At 42.6% G+C, this 20,370-nt stretch overlaps 2 protein-coding genes across 7 annotated transcripts in view; one reads left to right on the forward strand and one right to left on the reverse strand.

Moving 5' to 3' along the window:
- The window catches only part of LOC143766127 (uncharacterized), a 114,550-nt gene that overhangs the window by 40,040 nt on the left and 54,140 nt on the right, over nt 1-20,370 (reverse strand). The window contains exon 1 of one of the 6 annotated variants that reach the window (XM_077253576.1): nt 2,297-2,499. The exons of the other annotated variants lie outside the window; for them this stretch is intronic. The gene's annotated coding sequence lies outside the window, so the exon portion shown is untranslated. Of the gene's footprint in view, nt 1-2,296; nt 2,500-20,370 lie in introns of those variants that run through there. 6 annotated transcript variants of the gene reach the window in all.
- On the forward strand, nt 1,165-16,710 carry LOC143766126 (cytochrome P450 2C20-like). The gene is made up of 9 exons (XM_077253570.1): nt 1,165-1,371; nt 5,229-5,391; nt 6,403-6,552; nt 10,897-11,057; nt 11,541-11,717; nt 12,648-12,789; nt 12,874-13,061; nt 14,734-14,875; nt 16,051-16,710. Exons 1-9 carry the CDS (start codon nt 1,210-1,212, stop codon nt 16,227-16,229), a joined length of 1,464 nt encoding a protein of 487 aa, XP_077109685.1. The 5' UTR covers nt 1,165-1,209; the 3' UTR covers nt 16,230-16,710.

A 20,370-nucleotide genomic window follows, 5' to 3' on the forward strand; every position in this document is an offset into this window, starting at 1 on the left:
ATTTCATCTGTCTTTTTCGGAAAGAGGAGCCTGATCTTAAGGGAGTCTCTTTATCCCAATTAAAAGATAGAACATTTTTTGCACTTTTACTAAGTAGCCACTATGAAACAGATAGATGAAGTAGGACTGCTCGGCTGGTGCTTCTGAATGTGATGGATTAACCTCCATGGTTCAGACTGTGCACACCACACTACTCTGTCAGCACCCTTTTATAGGGTCTTACCTTGTCCAAGTGGCCTTCACATTAACCCCATAGTCTTTTCTTGTGTTCCTGGTTGGAACGCACGCTGTACCGCCTTTATTGGAAGAGCCCCTCTAAACCAGAAGTGCACTCCATGCTGGAACACACACACGTCATCCAAAGGCCTCCCCCAGCCGGCAATGCATTCCACGCTGGAACGCACACCAGTCTGTATGACCAGAAGTCCAGCGGCCAGCAGCAGTGTGGTGCCGAGAGCTCTCCGGAGAGGGAAGCGGCGAAGTCGGAAGCTCCGTACTGCTCCACCGACAGGCTGAGGGACCCCCGTCCAGTGAGTTATCAGCCTTGGAACTTCTTGACAGCAGGAAAGGAAGAGATCCAGTTCCCTCCCATCCCACTGGGCTCCGGGAAGTAGCTCGCGCTCCTGCGCTCCTCTAGCTGCGCTCTGTCCTGCTAGGGACACAAAAAACACTGGGGGTGAGGTGGAAGGGGGGGCTTTAAACCTCTGGTGTGTGTTCCTGTCCATAAAGAATGAGTAGGACTACCTCCTGTCATGCTGTCATGAGGGACATCCTGAGGAAAAGAAAATGGCTCAGTCATGAATGTAAACCATTGACTGGCGCTGTGAACATTGGGACGGCTTGCACCTCGGCCGACAGCTCAGTGCCTTCCATGGCCCACTCAACAGCTCGAGATTTGATACACTGTAACGAACCATGCTCCGATATCAGTTGAATATATAGGTTTTTCAGTACCTGGGAGAGAATAATAATGTTTTGACTAACAGCAAGCAGAGATCTTGAAAGTGGTAAATAATATAACTTCAAAACCTGAAACAGTGAAGCTTTACGAGGAGTCAATAATGTGTACACCGCACCCGCACTGCTGGATTACATTCTCTTACATCAGTAGAGGAAAGTTCAGAGGAGGAGTCACTCAGCAGGAGAGTTTTAAACACTGAGCTCCAGGGCGGTTGCACCACACAGTGTGACAGTCAGGAATAGAGGAACATGCTGTCCGGCCTGCTCATCGGACTCTTCACAGTCCTGCTCTATCTCTTCATATCCGCAAGGAGGAAAAGGCAACATTTACCTCCGGGGCCGACTCCATGGCCTGTTATCGGTAACCTGCACCAGATAGATAAATCCGCACCTTATAACACTCTCACCGAGGTAAGTCACTTGAGGCTATGTGCACATGTCAGGATTTCTAGCAGAAATGTTACTGACAAAAACCGTATATTTCTGCCAGAAATCCGCATGCGTTTTTTTCACGTTTTTTCATGCGTTTTTGACGCGTTGTGCGTTTTTTGTGCGTTTTTTCCAAATGCATAGAATTGCGGGAAAAACGCGGAAAATCATGAACATGCTGCTTTTTTTACAGCGATGCGGTTTTTTTTGCGGAAAAAAACGCACCATGTGCACAAAACATGCAGAATGCATTCTAAATGATAGGATGCATAATGTATGCGTTTTTAATGAGTTTTTATAACGTTTTTATCGTGAAAAAACCTGAACGTGTGCACATACCCTAAAGGATTTCTATTGTGCCCAGGTAACGCTCTAACTAACCAATACGTGTTAGATCTGTTAGATCTGGACCCGGACGCTGACACTGAGCTTGTGTTTGCAGGTGGTTTTTATTTTCTGTAGCTTAAATAATTGATTGGTCATGTCTGTTCTGTATGGACAGACCCAGAGCAGGCACTGGCCAATCAATCCTACATGGAACGGAGGCAGCCCAGAGCAGCAGCTATGCGGAGATGTCAACCTGGGAGCGGTCGTAGGCCATATGTTGCATGTACGACACTCAATATATGAATGTGATACAAAGGAAACATGAGTTCTTTTGGAATGCTGGGGAAATCTTACTCAGTGCAACCATTAATTATAATTCTTCACAGCAGAGGAGATGTAACAGTTTACAGGCACACAGCTATAATACAGTTTTGAGCTGAAGTTGATCACAGGGGTGTTATTCAAGCCTCTTTTCATCACACAGAATCACTTCTCCATGCAATTCTCCTTCAACATATATGAAAGTCTCTTTACAGATAACTTTTCTTCACACAGTGTCTTAACCTATGCATAGCTGTACCTTGCTCATGCAGTGAGGTGGGGGAGGGGGTGAGTCCCATGCTGTAGCTCTCTCACATATCTTGAGGTAATAATGCTCCTGGCTGTCCTAACTGCTTCTTTGATTACAGCAATTACCTCTGTGGAAGAACTGGTGTATACAGTTTGCCTGACAGGAGACTCTCTAACATACCTTACTCTTGGATCTCCTGGACATAACAACTTTCCCAGTATCCCCTGGGGCTGAGCTAACCACTCCCTGTCAGCTATAACCATTTTTTATATATGTGGAGTGAAGGGGGGAAATGGGAGAGTTAGCTCACCATTTGAAGTCTCTTCAATGAAGTAGGATCCACGCACGGAACCATCTTGGTCCTAGACATGTGCAGAAAGCAAGATGGAAAAGAATTCTCCAATGTGGTAAAATAAAACTTCATGTTTATTAGTAACACATAAAAGGACATGTTGTGGACAGATAAAGGAATCCCAGGGGATTAGCAACCATTGTGTTTCGACTGTGAGGTCTTAATCATGGTCCATGATATTTGACCACGCTGGAGAATTCTTTTCCATATAACCATATTTTACCCCTATAGTTGCTGGATGATTCTAAATCACCAGTGCAGCTTCTGTCATACATGTTCACATGTTCAGTATTTGGTCAGTATTTTACATCACTGTTTGAAAGCCAAAATCAGGAGTGGAACAATCAAAGGAAAAGTATAATAGAAACACGTCACCCCTTCTGCATTTATCACCCACTCCTGATTTTTGGCTTACAAATATTGAGGTAAAACACTGACCAAATACTGCTAGTGTGAATGTGGCCATAGGGTTAATATTGAGAAGCCATCACGGCAAAAGAGGGAGTGGCCTTTTTGAGATTGTGGCTAAATAAATTAAGGCTAATTTATTAATATCAGACCCACTATATTAATTCTATATGTGCAAATGAATACTCTGCACATACAGTAATCAGAAAATATCTAGGTAGGCAGCCGATCAGGTCCCTTCCTAAATAATCTCCATTGTTCAGCTTGTTCCCTATAGTTGTGGTAGCGTATTGCCTTAAAAGGGGTTTTCCATGTTAAGGTAAATTTTGGTAGTCGCACAGTGACTGCAGATTGGTGAAACACGGCAAACTGTCAGGATCCTACTCAGTTGACAGATTGATGATCACGTGGCTCAATGTGGAACCCGCATACTTGAGGTGACGTGCCGACTAGATTTTCAGCTATTTTTTCGATGATCTGTTAAGTAATGCGGATATACAGGTGCATCTCAAAAAATTAGAATATCATCAAAAAGTTAATTTATTTCAGTTTTTCAATACAAAAAGTGAAACTCATATATTAGATAGTCATTACAAACAGAGTGATCTATTTCAAGTGTTTATTTATGTTAATGTTGATGATTATGGCTTACAGCCAATGAAAGCCCAAAAGTCATTATCTCAGTAAATTAGAATACTTTATAACACCAGCTTGAAAAATGATTTTAAAATCCGAAATGTTGACCTACTGAAATGTATGTTCAGTAAATGCAGTAAATGCACTCAATACTTGGTCAGAGCTCCTTTTACATCAATTACTGTATCATTGCGGCATGGCATGGAGGCGATCAGCCTGCAGCACTGCTGAGGTGTTATGGAAGGCCAGGTTGCTTTGATAGCAGCCTTCAGCTCGTCTGCATTGTTGGGTCTGGTGTTTCTCATCTTCCTCTTGACAATACCCCATAGATACTCTATGGGGTCAAGGTCAGGTGAGTTTGCTGGCCAATCAATCACAGTGATACTGTTGTTTTTAAACCAAGAATTGGTACTTTTGGCAGTGTGGACAGGTGACAAGTCCTGCTGGAGAATGAAATGTCCATCTCCAAAAAGTATGTCGGCAGAGGGAAGAATGAAGTGCTCTAAAATTTCCTGGTAGACGGCTGCACTGACTTTGGTCTTGATAAAACACAGTGGACCTACACCAGCAGATGACATGGCTCCCCAAACCATCACTGATTGTGGAAACTTCACACTAGACCTTAGAAATCAAGGTCCCAGAGTCTGGAAGGAGAATGGAGAGACAGACAATCCAAGCTGCTTGAGGTCTAGTGTGACGTTTCCACAATCAGTGATGGTTTGGGGACCCATGTCCTCTGCTGGTGTAGGTTCACTGTGTTTTATCAAGACCAAAGTCAGTGCAGCCGTCTACAAAGACATTTTAGGGCACTTCATGCTTCTCTCTGCCGACAAGCTCATTGGAGATGGGAATTTCATTCTCCTGCAGGACTTGGCACCTGTCCACACTGCTAAAAGTATCAATACCTGGTTTAAAAACAACAGTATTTTACCCACAGATGCCAATATGTTCCCTAATCATTTATATATCCATGGATTGCGTCAAACTCAGATGTTACACATATGGCATGGAATATATTGTACTTCCATTGCAATGTGAGGTTTGTGATAAGGAGCTGTTCAGTCTGCCTTAAGGCAAATATCTTCACCTTGCATTGATTTAGTTAAGAGGATGTAAACCTTCATAGCTTGCCCTTCCAACAACTGTCACTACTTGTTAATTACTCTTTATACACACTCCATGTCTGCTGTCCACTAGATAACCTGCTTCAATTGCCTGTTGAAAGCGAGGGGTGCAGACAGTGATCCAATGTCCCCAGCCTTTGATCTGTATAACTCATAACTCCATTTGACACCCCCCAATTGGGTTCTCAAGCTGGGACCCCTACTGTGTGATGTCCATATGTCTTAACAGAGGGACGGAGGCTGACCTGTTTCACGCAGATAAAAACTTGTGTAATAAGGAGTTCAGAAATATTACCACCCACTACTACTTGTACACTGTTTACAGAGACGGGTGTGTCAATTGAGAGTTGTAGCAGTCAATCCGTAACTGGCGAGCTGGCAGCGACCATCACCTTATGTTATTATTTTGGTGTCGTTCCAGCTCGGTGAGAAGTACGGAAGCGTCTACACCATCTTCTTTGGTTGGAAGCCGACTGTGGTTCTGTATGGCTACGATACTTTGAAGGAGGCCCTGGTGGGACAGGCGGATGATTTCAGTGGGAGAGCGATTGTGCCAGTTTTTGAAAGAATTGCTCGGAAAAAAGGTGAAACCTCATTAGCATTGATCATTTATGAAAATTAAGTCTAGAAAACTTAACGTAGTTCAAAATGAAAGAAAGTCTTACGATGGTGAAACTTCTGACCTAGGAAGCAAATTGTTCCACCATTCATAGTGATGGTATACTGAGAAACTTATGGCCCTATTTATCATTTGCTTTTTTTTTATTAAAACTATTTTTTCATCATGTGGTTTTAGTTCCCACAAGGGGGGGTAATAAACTTTGCCCAAAAGAAAAATGTTCTTTTTTTCCCTTCCTGTTTTTCACACTTTTTGTGCCTTTTTAGGCAAAAGTTGCTTAATCCTTTAAAATATTACACGTCTATTCTTCAACTGCGCAAAAGTAGCAAAATCCACCATAAACTTTACTCTGGGCAGTGACTGACAGAGATGCACCAAAAACAAATGCGACATATTAAAAGGTTTCTTGTCATGAATCTGTCTAAGTTCTTGTTCACATGTGGCGCCTTATGTTTATTTTTCTCCGAGTGGAAAAAAAAGCAGCGTTTTACAGTAGTACCAAAATCAATAAGATTTTTAAAATGTCATTCACGAGTTGTTTTTTTCCTTACAGTTTTTGTTCTCTAGTGTTTTTTTAAACCATGTTTTTCTTCATTTTAATTAAAACAAATAATTGAATTAATTTAATATTTTAATTGAATGCCTAAAAAGGCATAGAAAAAAACCAGATGAAAAATGCATAAAAATGCATAATGTATGCAAGCAACATTTGGCGTTTTTCATGCAGAAAAAAAAAAATCAGTGTGAACATAAGTCAGAGGAAAACTGAAAAAAATAGCACAAAACATTTATAAAGAATAAGGTGCAAATACTTATATCACTAATATAGAATAAAATACCCCAGAAAACTGAACAAACCACAATGATGAATCAGGGTTAGGTGAAATGTTGGCCATATTGACTGCCAACCTTTCCAGATACTGATACTTGTCATTTAATCCTAATTTTGCATTATTATTTTTTGCTTGCCTTTCAGGTGTGGTCTTTTCCAATGGGCCACACTGGTTCCACCAGAGAAGGTTCTCCTTGGCCACCTTGAAGGATTTTGGGATGGGCAAGAGGAGCATTGAAGAAAGAGTGATCGAGGAGGCCAAGTTTTTGGTTGAAATCTTTAAGGAACGCAATGGTAAAGTATTTTCTACTTATTCATGGAAGCACAAAGCTTTTTCTGGAAAGGTTAAAATGTTGTGAGAGTGTCAAAATACCTGATACAGTTCACTGGAAACACTGGATACCATGCAAGACAGGGGGTCAAGCGTAGAAACCTCTAGGCAACGGCATGACCACAATAACCTTTAGACTCCTATTATCTCGGAGGCTCTGTCTTCCAAAAAATATTGTGTTGTTGTGTCTCTTGATTGAAAAAGAAGAAAGGCTCAACAAAAAAGGTGCTTTCATGGACTTAGTTTTTCAGCCACTTCAGGACATAACCACATGTACATCTGTGTGTACATGTGGTTATGTCCTGAGGAAGAAGTCATTTGAACTTTGAAACGCGTTGAATAAACCACTTTCTTTTATCTGATATCCTGATTCTACATCGATTTCAGCAGTGCGGATTGCATCCACAAACCCTTCATTTCGTAATATGCTTTTGTAGTCACCCCCAACAGTCCTAACTGAACACCGATGCTCAATGACGATGTCCGACCTATTTCTTACTAGTACTTGATTGGATCCATGGCAAAGTGGTGGAAGAACTAATAGACTTATGATCTAATCTAGAGAGCTAGATGCGGTTCATTGGCTAGTCTCCCACCCAATTTAAAGTTTAAATTTTTTTTCAGAAAACTCTTGAATTCTGTAAAATAAACCAAGCTTTATTCTCCCTGCCCAGGTCCAACAGTCTCAGACAATGCTCCCAATGTCTGCTATTGTTGGAAGCACTGATGTACCGCCACGTCAACATCGCTGCAGCTAATAACTGAGCTCATTGGCTCTGCCCAAGTTGACTGCACGAGCTGCTTAAGTCGTTGGTTGGCTGCATCGTTGTTGTTTTGAGGTCACCATTTACAAAAAGACACTGGGGAGCAGCAGCAGAGCATCAAACAAAATGCAGCTGGGGAAAAAGTTTTCCAAGACCATGAAACCCCTTTAACCTCTTCCCAGAGGGTTGAGGAGCTAAATCTGCTTCATACCTGGCTGGAGCTAGCTGTATTCGATCTGCCTATATCTACCACAACTTGGGCTGTCTCAAAACGTAGCAATTATACCCCCTAGTGGGGGTAAGGGGTGCACAGATAGTGCTTAAAGGGAATCTGTCACCCCAAAATTGGCCTATAAGCTAAGGCCACCAGCATCAGGGGCTTATTTACAGCATTCTGTAATGCTGTAGATAAGACCCCGATGTCACCTGAAAGATAAGAAAAAACAGGTTAGATTATACTCACCCAGGGGTGGTCCCGGTGCAGTCTGGTCTGATGGGCTTCGCGGTCCGGGTCCAGTGCCTCCCATCTTCATACGATGACGTCCTCTTTTTTTCTTCCTGCCGCGGCTCCTGCGCAGGTGTACTTTGTCTGCCCTGTTGAGGGCAGGGCAAAGTACTACAGTGCGCAGGCGCCAGGCCTCTCTGACCTTTCCCGGAGCCTGCGCACTGCAGTACTTTGCTCTGCCCTCAACAGAAAAGAAGAGGACGACATCGCATGAAGATGGGAGGCCCTGGACCCGGACAGCAACGCCCATCGGACCGGACCGCAGCGGGACCGCCCCTGGGTGAGTATAATATAACCTGTTTTTATTATCTTTCAGGTTACATCGGGGGCTTATCTACAGCATTCTGTAATGCTGTAGATAAGGCCCTGATGCCGGTGGCCTTAGCTTATAGGCCAATTTTGGGGTTACAGATTCCCTTTAATAGGAGATTGCTAAATTTGCAACACTGCACTGCAGCAGTATTGCAGTGCATTGTACAGCTGACTGCAAATTCATGTCTCCTTGGGGTGATGGAAGGTACTGCAGAATGTAAAACCATTTAAAAAAATGTTTAAAAATATTTTCTAATAATTTAAATCACCTTTTTTCCTGCAAAAAATCTAAAATAAATAAATGGACAAATGGATATTGCCGCATCCATAAAAGTCCACACTATTAAAATATACAGTGGAGAAAAAGAGTATTTAGTCAGCCACCAATTGTGCAAGTTCTCCCACTGAAAAAGATGAGAGAGGCCTGTAATTGATATCACAGGTAGACCACAACTATGAGAGTCAAAATTGAGAAAACAAATCCAGAAAATCACCTTGTCTGATTTGGCAAGATTTATTTTGCAAATTATGGTGGAAAATACCGTATATACTCGAGTATAAGCCGAGATTTTCAGCCTACTTTTTTGGGCTGAAAGTGACCCTCTCGGCCTATACTCCAGTCAGTGTCGGCGTGAGGTCGGCGGGTGAGGGGGAGCGGCGGCTGTCACATACTCACCTGCTCCTGGTGCTTTCCCTAAATGTCCCATGGTCTCCGGGCAGCTCTTCCTGTGTTCAGCGTTCACGTGGTACCGCTCATTAAAGTAATGAATATGCATGCATATTCATTACTGTAATGAGCGGTACGTGACCGTTGAACACAGGAAGATGCCGCCGGCTCCCGGAGACCATCTGACAGTGAGACGCTTCCAGGGACCGTGCCGGGAGCAGGTGAGTATATCGGGGGAGGTGAGCAGTGCACGATAGTCACCTTCCTCGTTCCGCCGCTGCGCGCTGCTCTGTCTTCCGTCCTCTGGCTGTGACTGTTCAGGTCAGAGGGCGCGATGACGCGATTTGTGTGCGCGCCGCCCTCTGCCTGAACAGTCAGTGCAGATGGAAGACAAAGCAGAGCGCAGCAGTGGAACGTGGAAGGTGACTATCGCAAGTGCCGGGGGCCTGAGCGAAGAGAGGTATGTGATTTTTTTTATTTTAATCGCAGCAACAGCAAATGGGGAAAATGTGTGGAGCATCTTATGGGGCCACAATGTATGGAGCCACAATGTATGGGGCCACAATGTATGGGGCCACAATGTATGGGGCCACAATGTATGGGGCCACAATTTATGGAGGCACAATGTATGGGGCCACAATGTGTGGAGCATCTTATGGGGAATAATGTTTTGAGCATCTTATGGAGCCATAATGTATGGAGCATCCTATAGGGCCATAATGTGTGGAGCATCTTATAGGGCCATAATGTATAGAGCATCTCATGGGGCCATAATGTGTGGAGCATCTTATGGGGCCATAATGTATGGAGCATCTTATTGGGCCATCAACCTTTATGCAGCATTGTATGGGGCAAATGTTTCGATGGAGCCTCTTGTGGGGCCATTATTAACCTTTGTGCAGCATTATATGGGGCATATTTTAATATGGAGCATTATATGGGGCGTATTTTGTATGGAGCATCTTATGGGTCCCATCATGAACTGTATGGAGCATTATATGTGGCTCCGGATTCAATATGGATATTCAAAAACACTTAACCTACTGATGTCTCAATTAATTTTACTTTTATTGGTATCTATTTTTATTTTTGACATTTACCGGTAGCTGCTGCATTTTCCACCCTAGGCTTATACTCGAGTCATTAAGTTTTCCCAGTTTTTTGTGGCAAAATTAGGGGGGTCGGCTTATACTCGGGTCAGCTTATTCTCGAGTATATACGGTAAGTATTTGGTCACTAACAAAAGTTCATCTCAATATTTTGTTATATGTCAATTACAGGCCTCTCATCTTTTTCAGTGGAAGAACTTGCACAATTGGTGGCTGACTAAATAACGAAATACAGTGGGAGAAAAAAGTATCTTGCATGGTGAACACTGTAAAAAGAAGAAAAGGTACCTCCAAAAAGGTACCAATAAAAACTAAATAAAATAACAAAAAAATTAAGGCTCTGAGAAGGTGGCAACAAGAACTAAGGGCTTGCTTCATCATTTGTAGGTTTTTTAAGTAACTTTTTGCTTCCACTGACATTTTTGGGGCTAAATTAATCCAAATGCTGCAGATGATTCATCAATTTTTGAACAAATCCCAAAATTGTCTTTTTGTTTTCTGTCTTTAATTGTAACTTTTTAGTTTGACATTTTCACACACTGTGGCAAAGAATGCACCAAAATAACTGGCATATATAAAATAACTCTGGACGGGACTGGAGTTGCAACTTTGAAATAAAGGCTCATTTGGTGGATCGGTCTAAAACATTTGGAAAAGCCACATTGACGTAGAAATCAGGACACTAACTAAATTTCAAAACTTTAATAAAAGGTGCAAATGGTTTGATGAATTTGTTGCAAAAAGTCACTAATTGAGAGATATTCACACCAAAAAACTTGTGGAAATGTAATGTTAATCAATTTAGGACACTATTGTTAAGCAATATGCATCAAAAACCAAACCGTCAAAACATGAATGTTCATGTGGTCATCCTCCCACCTTGTCCTGACCACTCTTTTACTATTTGTGTGTTTGCTTTAATCCCTATAATTCTGGTCTTCAACCTCCAGGGAAACCTTTTAATCCAAGTCCTGAGGTGACAGCTGCTGTTTCCAATGCGATCTGCTCCATAGTGTTTGGAGATCGGTTTGACACACAAGATAAATCCTTCCAGACCTTGCATAAAATGATCAACGAGAACCTCACCTTCCTTGGGAAGCGTGGTTTCCAGGTAAGAAGAGCAAATCGAATTATCTGCAAGAATGAATTCCCTGCCATGACCCTACAGTGGTGGAAACTGACAGAAGACGGTCGTTGTGCAATAATAGCACGTGGCTAATTCCAGTCGATTAGCTCGTCATATTGCACCCCTAATTTGCCTGTGTGGATGTGGGCTTCTTTACCTCTTGGGCCCCTTTGTGGTTGCACCAATATATCCACCTCTGGGTACCGGTTCACTTTGTGGATGTCCAAAATGCTGAACAAAAGATGGGTTCTCCCCAAGCTCCAATTAGGTGAGGCAACCTATCTCCAAACATTGCTGTTTGACTGGAGGGTTGAGCAAAGGTTTGTTGGGGGACTTTCTCCTTTAGGAAAGGGTTTGCAATGGACCTTAACCTTGTGCACTTTGTTAGCACTCCATGTTGCAGACTACTTTGCATTTGGGTGTGGAAAGCATAACTTTGACTTACTGTGGTGTGTTCATATTCTACAGCTCTACAATGCCTTTCCTCAAATTCTGAGATGGCTCCCAGGAGAACACAACAAGATCTTTCAGAATGCCGCCATGCTGCAGACATTCCTTAGAGGTCTCATTGACAATCACGTACTAACACGTGACGCTAACTGTCCCAGAGATTTTGTGGACTGTTTCCTAAATAAAATAGATGAGGTATGTAAAACACATTTTCATTCGCTGTAGATATAGATATCCATGGTTCTTACAGATGTCTTACTAAAGTTAGAACAAAAGATCTGGTTTTACCAATTTTGTGGAAATATTATTGACTACCGTCTTGCGTTCAGGGGAGTCTTTAGGCTCTCTCAGGGTCTGAGGGTGACTTCAAACCCACTTCATATAGTTACACCACCAAAACTTTTGTTTACTTCTTGACACTCCAAAAATGCAGGATGTATGATTACACCTGCAATATTACTCGTAAACACTGGATGCCAATGTGGGGCTACAGGCTATAAAATGAGCTGTGACCAGGTAGATAGTCAGTGTGTGGCTGTAACCACATGGAGTGCCAGGGGAGTTTGTGTATCCCAGATGACAAACTGTAGGCCCTAATGGTCAGAAGGCCAGAGTGGACATTTAAGTGAGGTCTAGGCCATTGCAAGGAAAGTTGCTAGTAATGTGTCGAAGCCAAGCCTGAGAGAGAGATGTTTGAGGACAGTCTTGACAGTGATATCCGGACTTGGATGAAATACAGCAGAAAGGTGGTAAATGGAGAGATGCTCAGAAGTTAGATTGAGCAGAAATGGGTATGAGAACAGAGACAGATAAACATTGGCTGCTTTGGGGCCATCTGACATGAGGTAGGCCCAACAGGGGACATTAGAAGGTTTGTGATGAGCTGCAATACCGTAGTTCTAAAATATGGATGTCCATACACTCAACAAGGGTCAATGAAGGCATCTCCTTGATGGAGAGTGATCCTGAAACCAAGCAATTGCTGTCGTTACAAGGCCAATCCAGATAGGTGCGTTAACAGCAGTGAACTGTAATTTCCCCTGCAGTAAATTTACATCACTCCGACATTTATAGTGTTACACGCATATCCTACTTCTTACATTTTGCCATGTTTTTTTTCCTTAGGAAGCCAATAACCCAAGTTCACACTTCACATTGGAGAGCTTGACCATGACAACCTTCAACCTGTTTATTGCTGGGACAGGAACTACTTCTTCCACCATCCGCTGGGCCATTAAATTCATGTTGGAATATCCAGACATTCAGAGTATGTAATAGCAGCAGCATTATTGCTATCTTTGATCTTCCTTTTGGCGGTAATTAAATTGCTTATTTGCTTTTTTAATTGCAGAAAAGGTACAGGCTGAAATAGATCATGTTCTTGGCTCGGAGAAATGGCCTTCCTTGGAGCATCGCATGTCTCTGCCATATACCGACGCTGTGATCCACGAGGTGCAGCGATATGCCAGCATCATTCCCAATGGTCTTCCCCATTCTGCCTTGCATGACATAAAGTTTAAAGGATACACAATACCAAAGGTAAAGATAATCCATGTAACTTATACATGGACGTGATCAGAACAGCTATCAGCTCACCTAAGAAGAAATAATAATTTGCATTGTAGTAAGAAATAAAAATCTGTAATCGTCTAAAAGATTTTGATACCTATGATAAAAAACCATTATCATGATTTGGTCGCATAAATACATTCACAATAGATATCCTCCTCAGATTCCTCTATATATTTCAATCAGTCCCTATTATCCCACCAGCGAGCTTTTTCAGAACTCTTAAATCAGCATTGATTAGATTTGCATGGAAGCGTACTGGACCAAAAGCAAAATTCCAGACTCTCACTCGATCTAAGGATCGAGGGAGCAGGTCTACCAGATCTTAAGAGGTATCACCAGGCCTCAGTACTAATACGTCTATTTGACTGGCATTTTCATAAAGATTCCAAACAGTGGGTCATAATAGAGCAGGAGTATTCTTCTATCCCCCTACAATGCTTTCCGTGGATAGAAACTAATAGTAAAATATCATTATCAAACCAGGGGATCTTACTCAAGGTAGCCCTGCGGATATGGGATCAGTTGAGATGCAAAAGCAGTTTGACAAGACTATGCAGTCTGCTTACCCCCATTTTCTTAAATCCTGAATTTCCGCCAGGTTGTACGAAGGACAAATTCCTCTGTTGGAATAGTCATGACGATATTTGCATTAGTCATATTTTGAAGTGACCTAATGTTCCTCCCTTCTTAGAACTTCAAAATAATTTTCCTACTGAAAAACTCTCTTGGCTAGAATACAAATTGTTGAAATCATTTATAAATCTTTGGAAGAAGAGGGGATGGCACTCATTACCAGCGTCACCAACACCATTTGAGAACCTATTCCTTCAGAGCTCACCTCCCTCCCATTTGATTTCCCTTATATGTCAACTATTAAGCCATTCACTGTGTTCAGTGGATCCCGAAATTGTGCATGCATGGAAAACCGAACTGGATACCACCTTTTCGGAGGAGGATATACAGAAAGCATTTTTGTTTACGCACAAGATGTTGAGGGCCGGGTACATTCAGGAGAGGTCTTGACAAGATGGTATCGGATCCCAACAAAGCTACATGTAATCTTCCCTTTGGTGCCGGATGTGTGTTGGCATTGTGGAACAGAGAGGGGCACGGTGTTGCACATTTGGTGGGATTGTGACCAAATCAGACCTTTTTGCGATGGGGTATTTAACGCATATTGTAAGATCTCAGGGGAAAGAATCACTCCCTCCCCCCAGATTGCCCTTTTATCTATGCTCCCAGGCCCTATACACAGAAACTTAGTCTTTTGAGATTCTGCTTGGCAGCAGCACATACAATAATACCCAGACACTGGCAGACATCAGTCACTCCATCTACAGTACAGACCAAAAGTTTGGACACACCTCATTTAAAGATTTTTCTGTATTTTCATGACTATGAAAATTGTACATTCACACTGAAGGCATCAAAACTATGAATTAACACGTGGAATTATATACTTAACAAAAAAATGTGAAAACAACTGAAAATACGTCTTATATTCTAGCTTCTTCAAAGTAGCCACCTTTTGCTTTGATGACTGCTTTGCACACTCTTGGCATTCTCTTGATGAGCTTCAAAAAGCCCCTTTATCTGTAAACATTTTTTGCATTTTATCTTTTGTTTTTTTCATTTCTAGGACGCCCAAATTATCACATTTTTACACTCTGCTCTGTACGACAAAAAATACTGGGATAAACCAGAAGTGTTCAATCCTGATCGTTTCCTAGATGAGAATGGGAAATTTGTGAATAATGAGGCTCACATACCATTTGGAGCAGGTAAAGTAACTCATTTGTACTTTAAAGGGAAATTCTCCTATAATGTGTGTGCATTAGGTTGGCCGTTACCATTTCTGTGCTGCTAAGAGATTATCCTTAGTTTATAGACCCTAGGGTAAACTCAGCAGAACACAATGTTTATCTATAGTGTAGGGTGGACCTTCCTAACGCTCCCCTACAGATTACGCTCCCCTACAGATGATCTCCAGGAGGTAAAGCTCAGGCATGCTGAATTTAAATGCCATATCCACTTTGTATCAGAGGTGTTTGGGAGGAGCTTTCTCCCTTTACCCCTTTGAAAACAGATGAACACAACAGAGGTGAGCACTTGTATGTATGGGAGAGTCGAAAAATACAGGACCTTATCATGTACCTCTGTAGGCAGGGAATTCCCCCTAGTGGTGACTGCAGAGAGAATCTTAGAATGCATCTCTGTATACAGGGAGCTTTCCCTACTGGTGTCTGCAAAGAAAATATTATGTGTCGCTGTATGCAGGAAGCTCCACCTAGTGGTGGTTGAAAACAGAATCTGATCGTGTATCGATGTATATAGGGAGGTCCCCCTAGTGGTGGCTGCAGAGAGATTCTTATGTATCACTCTATACAGGGAGCTCCCCCTAGTGGTGGCTGCAGACAGAATCTGATCATGCATCTCTGTATACAGGGAACTCCCCCTAGTGGTGGCTGCAAACAGAATCTGATCATGTATCTCTGTATACAGGGAGCTCCCCCTAGTAGTGGCTGCAAACAGAATCTGATCATGTATCTCTGCATTCAGGGAGCTCCTTCTAGTGGAGGCTGCAGACAGAATCTGATAATGTATCTCTGTATACAGGGAGCTACTTCTAGTAGACTGCAGACAGAATCTTCTCATGTACTCCTGCATGCAGGGAGCTCCACCTAGTGCTGGCTGCACTGAGAATCTGATCATGTATTGATGAATACAGGGAGCGCCCCCTAGTGGTGGCTGCAGAGAGACTCTTATGTATTTCTGTATAGAGATTTCCACCTAGTGGTGGCTACAGACAAAATCTAATCATGGATCTCTGTGTGCAGGGAGCTCCACCTAGTGGTGGCTACAGACAGAATATGATCTCTGTATGCCAACTAAAAACAATCCCTGTAAAAAAAAGTTATTAGTCGTGTTGGATTCTAACAAAGTACATTTCTTGCAGGTAAAAGGTCATGTATTGGCGAAGCTTTAGCAAAGACTGAGATTTTCATCTATTTTGTCAGTTTTCTGCAAAAATTCAACTTGAAATTTCCATCAGGAGAACAAGGTCCGATTGGTTTAATTCAGGGAGGAACCCGCGATCCGGAGGCCTTTAACATCTGTGCTGAATGGCGCGATTAAGCCCTGAAATGTTTTTAAAGTGGTGTGAAGTCTGATGCCAAATAATACTGTAAACACAGAATGATTAGAAAGGGACATTTTTGTTATATTTCATTCCATGTTGATTTTAGTAATTTCTTCTTTACAAATTGCCTTTGAGTAGAGATTAAAAAAAAGGGGTTGTCCTCTTTTAGAAACCTTTTCTCTGTAGGCGGTTAGATGGATCCGGGGAGGGTACATAAAGCTCTTGGAAAGACAGCCTTCTGACTAAAGGTACCTTCACACGAAACGACTTTGTAACGATATCGCTAGCGATCCGTGACGTTGCAGCGTCCTCGCTAGCGATATCGTTTAGGTTGACACGCAGCAGCGATCAGGATCCTGCTGTGATGTCGCTGGTCGCTGAATAAAGTCCAGAACTTTATTTGGTCGTCCGATCGGCGTGTATCGTTGTGTTTGAAAGCAAAAGCAACGATACCAGCGATGTTTTACACTGGTAACCAGGGTAAACATCGGGTTACCAAGCGCAGGGCCGCGCTTAGTAACCCGATGTTTACCCTGGTTACCAGCGTAAAAGTAAAAAAAACAAACAGTACATACTCACCTGCGCGTCCCCCAGCGTCTGCTTCCTGACACTTACTGAGCGCCGGCCCTAAAGTGAAAGTGAAAGCACAGCGGTGACGTCACCGCTCTGCTGTTAGGGCCGGAGCTCAGTCAGTGTCAGGAAGCAGACGCTGGGGGACGCGCAGGTGAGCATGTACTGTTTGTTTTTTTTACTTTTACGCTGGTAACCAGGGTAAACATCGGGTTACTAAGCGCGGCCCTGCGCTTAGCAACCCGATGTTTACCCTGGTTACCCGGGGACCTCGGCATCGTTGGTCGCTGGAGAGCGGTCTGTGTGACAGCTCCCCAGCGATCAAACAGCGACGCTGCAGCGATCGGCATCGTTGTCGCTATCGCTGCAGCGTCGCTTCGTGTGAAGGTACCTTAAGGCATTGCACAAGTAGGATTCAAAGCCGTCAGCAATTGTGTAATGAACGTGGCACCCGCTCAGTATGAAAACCAAGGGTGCAATTTCTATTTAGAAGAAATATCCAGACAAAAATTAGCAACCTTTCAGTCAAAAGTTGTCCTTCATCAGTCAGCTGGATAAAAGAGAAACTGCAAAATACAGCGCAGGGTGAGGCAGTGTGGTATCCCACACAGTGCAGGAAGGCGCTCTCCTGCACAGCAGTCGAAACAGCACAACTTTGCCGTGCGCTGTATTTTATGGTAAACAAAGCTCGACAGGCAAATGTTTTCTGAAAGAGAACAAGCCTTTTTGGTTTTAGATGACATATGTGGATTTTTTATATTTTTTTAATTGTTGTAATTTTTTTTCCTATACATTTGAACATTTACCGTATATGTATTTAAATGAGTTATTTTTTTATTGCTTTGTGCCTTTTTGCACAATAATTGGTCGGGCATGCAGACTCATCCCACGATGCTTTGCTCTATATAATTATACGAATCACTTTCCCACAATCAAAAACATAAATATATTTTTTGTGACTCCTCCAAGTGGACAAAGCTACCTTAGAAGCCTGACCCTTTGACAAGTCCTACTACACAACAATGGTTTTAGTTTGGCTTTTTGGCCATATCAAGTTTAATATCTTTTCTTATGGACAGAATGGGCTGCAAGTACGGAAGGTGGCACAGGAATGCACAAGTAGTAAAAGTTTGTTGATCTATGCAGGTTGGCTCAAACGTCACCTGTAGGTTGACCCAGACACTCCTGATTGAAGCAACGGGACTGGGTTGATTGAAAGCCTGAAGTGCAGAAGAGCTGTAGTAATGGTGGTCCTGAGCTGGCTGATCTCGCTAGGTGTGGGGCCTCTAAAGAGTAAGGAATTTTTTTACATACTCTTTTAGAGTAATTTTTGAGGGTACTCCAGAAATGACGCTTGTGGAAAGCTTTGACCAAACATCTGATTCCTACACTTTCATCACAAACTGTATTTTCATGTATTTTATTAAAATAAATAGTTTTCGATTAAAAAAAAATATTTAGAATACTGATTGTGTCAATGGACAACAATGAAAATGGACAACAATGACTTGTATGATTGGAAGCGAGAATGCTAGGGGGCAAGACATAAGAAGTGCCTATTTAGCAATGCCATATTTCAACTTTGCATCCATCAATGTAAAACATTACATATTAAAAGGTTTGCTGAAATTAAAAATCAGAAGATTAAGAATTGTGTTTTCGATAACTTACATTCGTTTAGCTGCTTCACTTATTAGACCAAGTGATTATTGAGCTTGACCAACTTTGCAACTTTTTATCTTACTAAATGTAAAATGATGTACATTTTGAGATAGTGTTCCAAAAACGTTTTTTGACTATTTAGCTGCTGCAGAGTCTGTGCAACTCCCTCACATCACTGGCTGCCTTGCTGAATCTTACACAGATCCATCAGCACCCTGTTCTTGGCCAAGTTGGCTCTCTGCTCTCCCTCCCTTCTAGCAGATTATATACAGTGGGTACGGAAAGTATTCAGACCCCTTTACATTTTTCACTCTTTGTTTCATTGCAGCCATTTGGTAAATTAAAAAAAAGTTCTTTTTTTTCTCATTTATGTACACTCTGCACCCCATCTTGACTGAGAAAACAGAAATGTAGTAATTTTTGCAAATTTATTAAAAAAGAAAAACTGAAATATCACATGGTCATAAGTATTCAGACCCTTTGCTCAGTATTGAGTAGAAGCACCCTTTAAACCTAGTACAGCCATGAGTCTTCTTGGGAATGATGCGACAAGTTTTTCACTCCTGGATTTGGGGATCTTCCGCCATTCTTCCTTGCAGATCCTCTCCAGTTCCGTCAGGTTGGATGGCGAACGTTGGTGGACAGCCATTTTCAGGTCTCACCAGAGATGCTCAATTGGGTTTAGGTCAGGGCTCTGGCTGGGCCAGTCAAGAATGGTCACAGAGTTGTTCTTAACCCACTCCTTTGTTATTTTAGCTGTGTGCTTATGGTCATTGTCTTGTTGGAAGGTGAACCTTCAGCCAAGTCTGAGGTCCAGAGCACTCTGGAAGAGGTTTTCATCCCTGTACTTGGCCGCTTTCATGTTTCCTTCAATGGCAACCAGTTGTCTTGTCCCTCCAGCTGAAAAACACCTCCATAGCATGATGCTGCCACGATTCACTGTTGGGATTGTATTGGGCAGGTGATGAGCAGTGCCTGGTTTTCTCCACACATACCGCTTAGAATTATCGACGCACCAAAAAACGTTAAAAGCAACGTTTTTTGGTGGCGACGGTCCGACGCAACCGTCGCACGACGGTTGCGACCGGTGGTAATGCGTCGCACTGCGTCGCTAATAAAAGTCTATGGAGAAAAATCGCATCCTGCAAGAACTTTTGCAGGATGCGTTTTTTCTGCAAAACGACGCATAGCGACGTGCAGTGCACGACGCTAGTGTGAAAGTAGCCTTAGGTCTCATAGTCTGGGAGTCCTTCATGTGTTTTTTTTAGCAAACACTATGCGGGCTATGAGGACTGAGGAGAGGTTTCCTTCGGGCCACTCTGCCATAACGGCCTGACTGGTGGAGGGCTGCAGTTATAGTTGACTTTGTGGAACTTTCTCCCATCTCCCTAATGCATCTCTGGAGCTCAGCAACAGTGATCTTGGGGCTCTTCTTTACCTCTCTCACCAAGGCTCTCCTTCCAAAATTGCTCATTTTGCCTGTACGGCCAGGTCTAGATAGACATCTGGTTTTCCTAAACTTCTTCCATTTAAGGATTATGGAGGTCACTGTGCTCTTAGGAACCTTTAGTACTGCAGAAATTTTTTTGCACCTTTTGCAACCATGGCCAGATGTGTGATTTGCCACAATTCTGTCTCCGAGCTCCTTGGCCAGTTCCTTTGACATCACGATTCTCATTTGGTCCAACATGCACTGTGAGCTGTGATGTCATATGTAGACAGGTGTGTGCCTTTTCAAATTAAGTCCTATAAGTTTAATTAAACACAGCTGGACTCCAATAAAGGAGTAGAACCATATCAAGGAGGATCACAAGGAAATGGGCAGCATGTGACTTGAATATGAGTGTCTGAGCAAAGGGTCTGAATACTTATGACCATGTGATATTTCAGTTTTTCTTTTTTAAT

Source organism: Ranitomeya variabilis, chromosome 4 (genome assembly GCF_051348905.1).
Source record: "Ranitomeya variabilis isolate aRanVar5 chromosome 4, aRanVar5.hap1, whole genome shotgun sequence".
In the NCBI taxonomy this organism is placed as follows: Eukaryota; Metazoa; Chordata; class Amphibia; order Anura; family Dendrobatidae; genus Ranitomeya; species Ranitomeya variabilis.

Coding starts and splice junctions, on each gene's coding strand:
- LOC143766126 (XM_077253570.1), top strand. CDS start 1,210: ATGCTGTCCGGCCTGCTCATCGGACTCTTCACAGTCCTGCTCTATCTC. Junction 1,372..5,228: donor CTTATAACACTCTCACCGAG/GTAAGTCACTTG, acceptor GTGTCGTTCCAG/CTCGGTGAGAAGTACGGAAG. Junction 12,790..12,873: donor GGAATATCCAGACATTCAGA/GTATGTAATAGC, acceptor TTTTAATTGCAG/AAAAGGTACAGGCTGAAATA.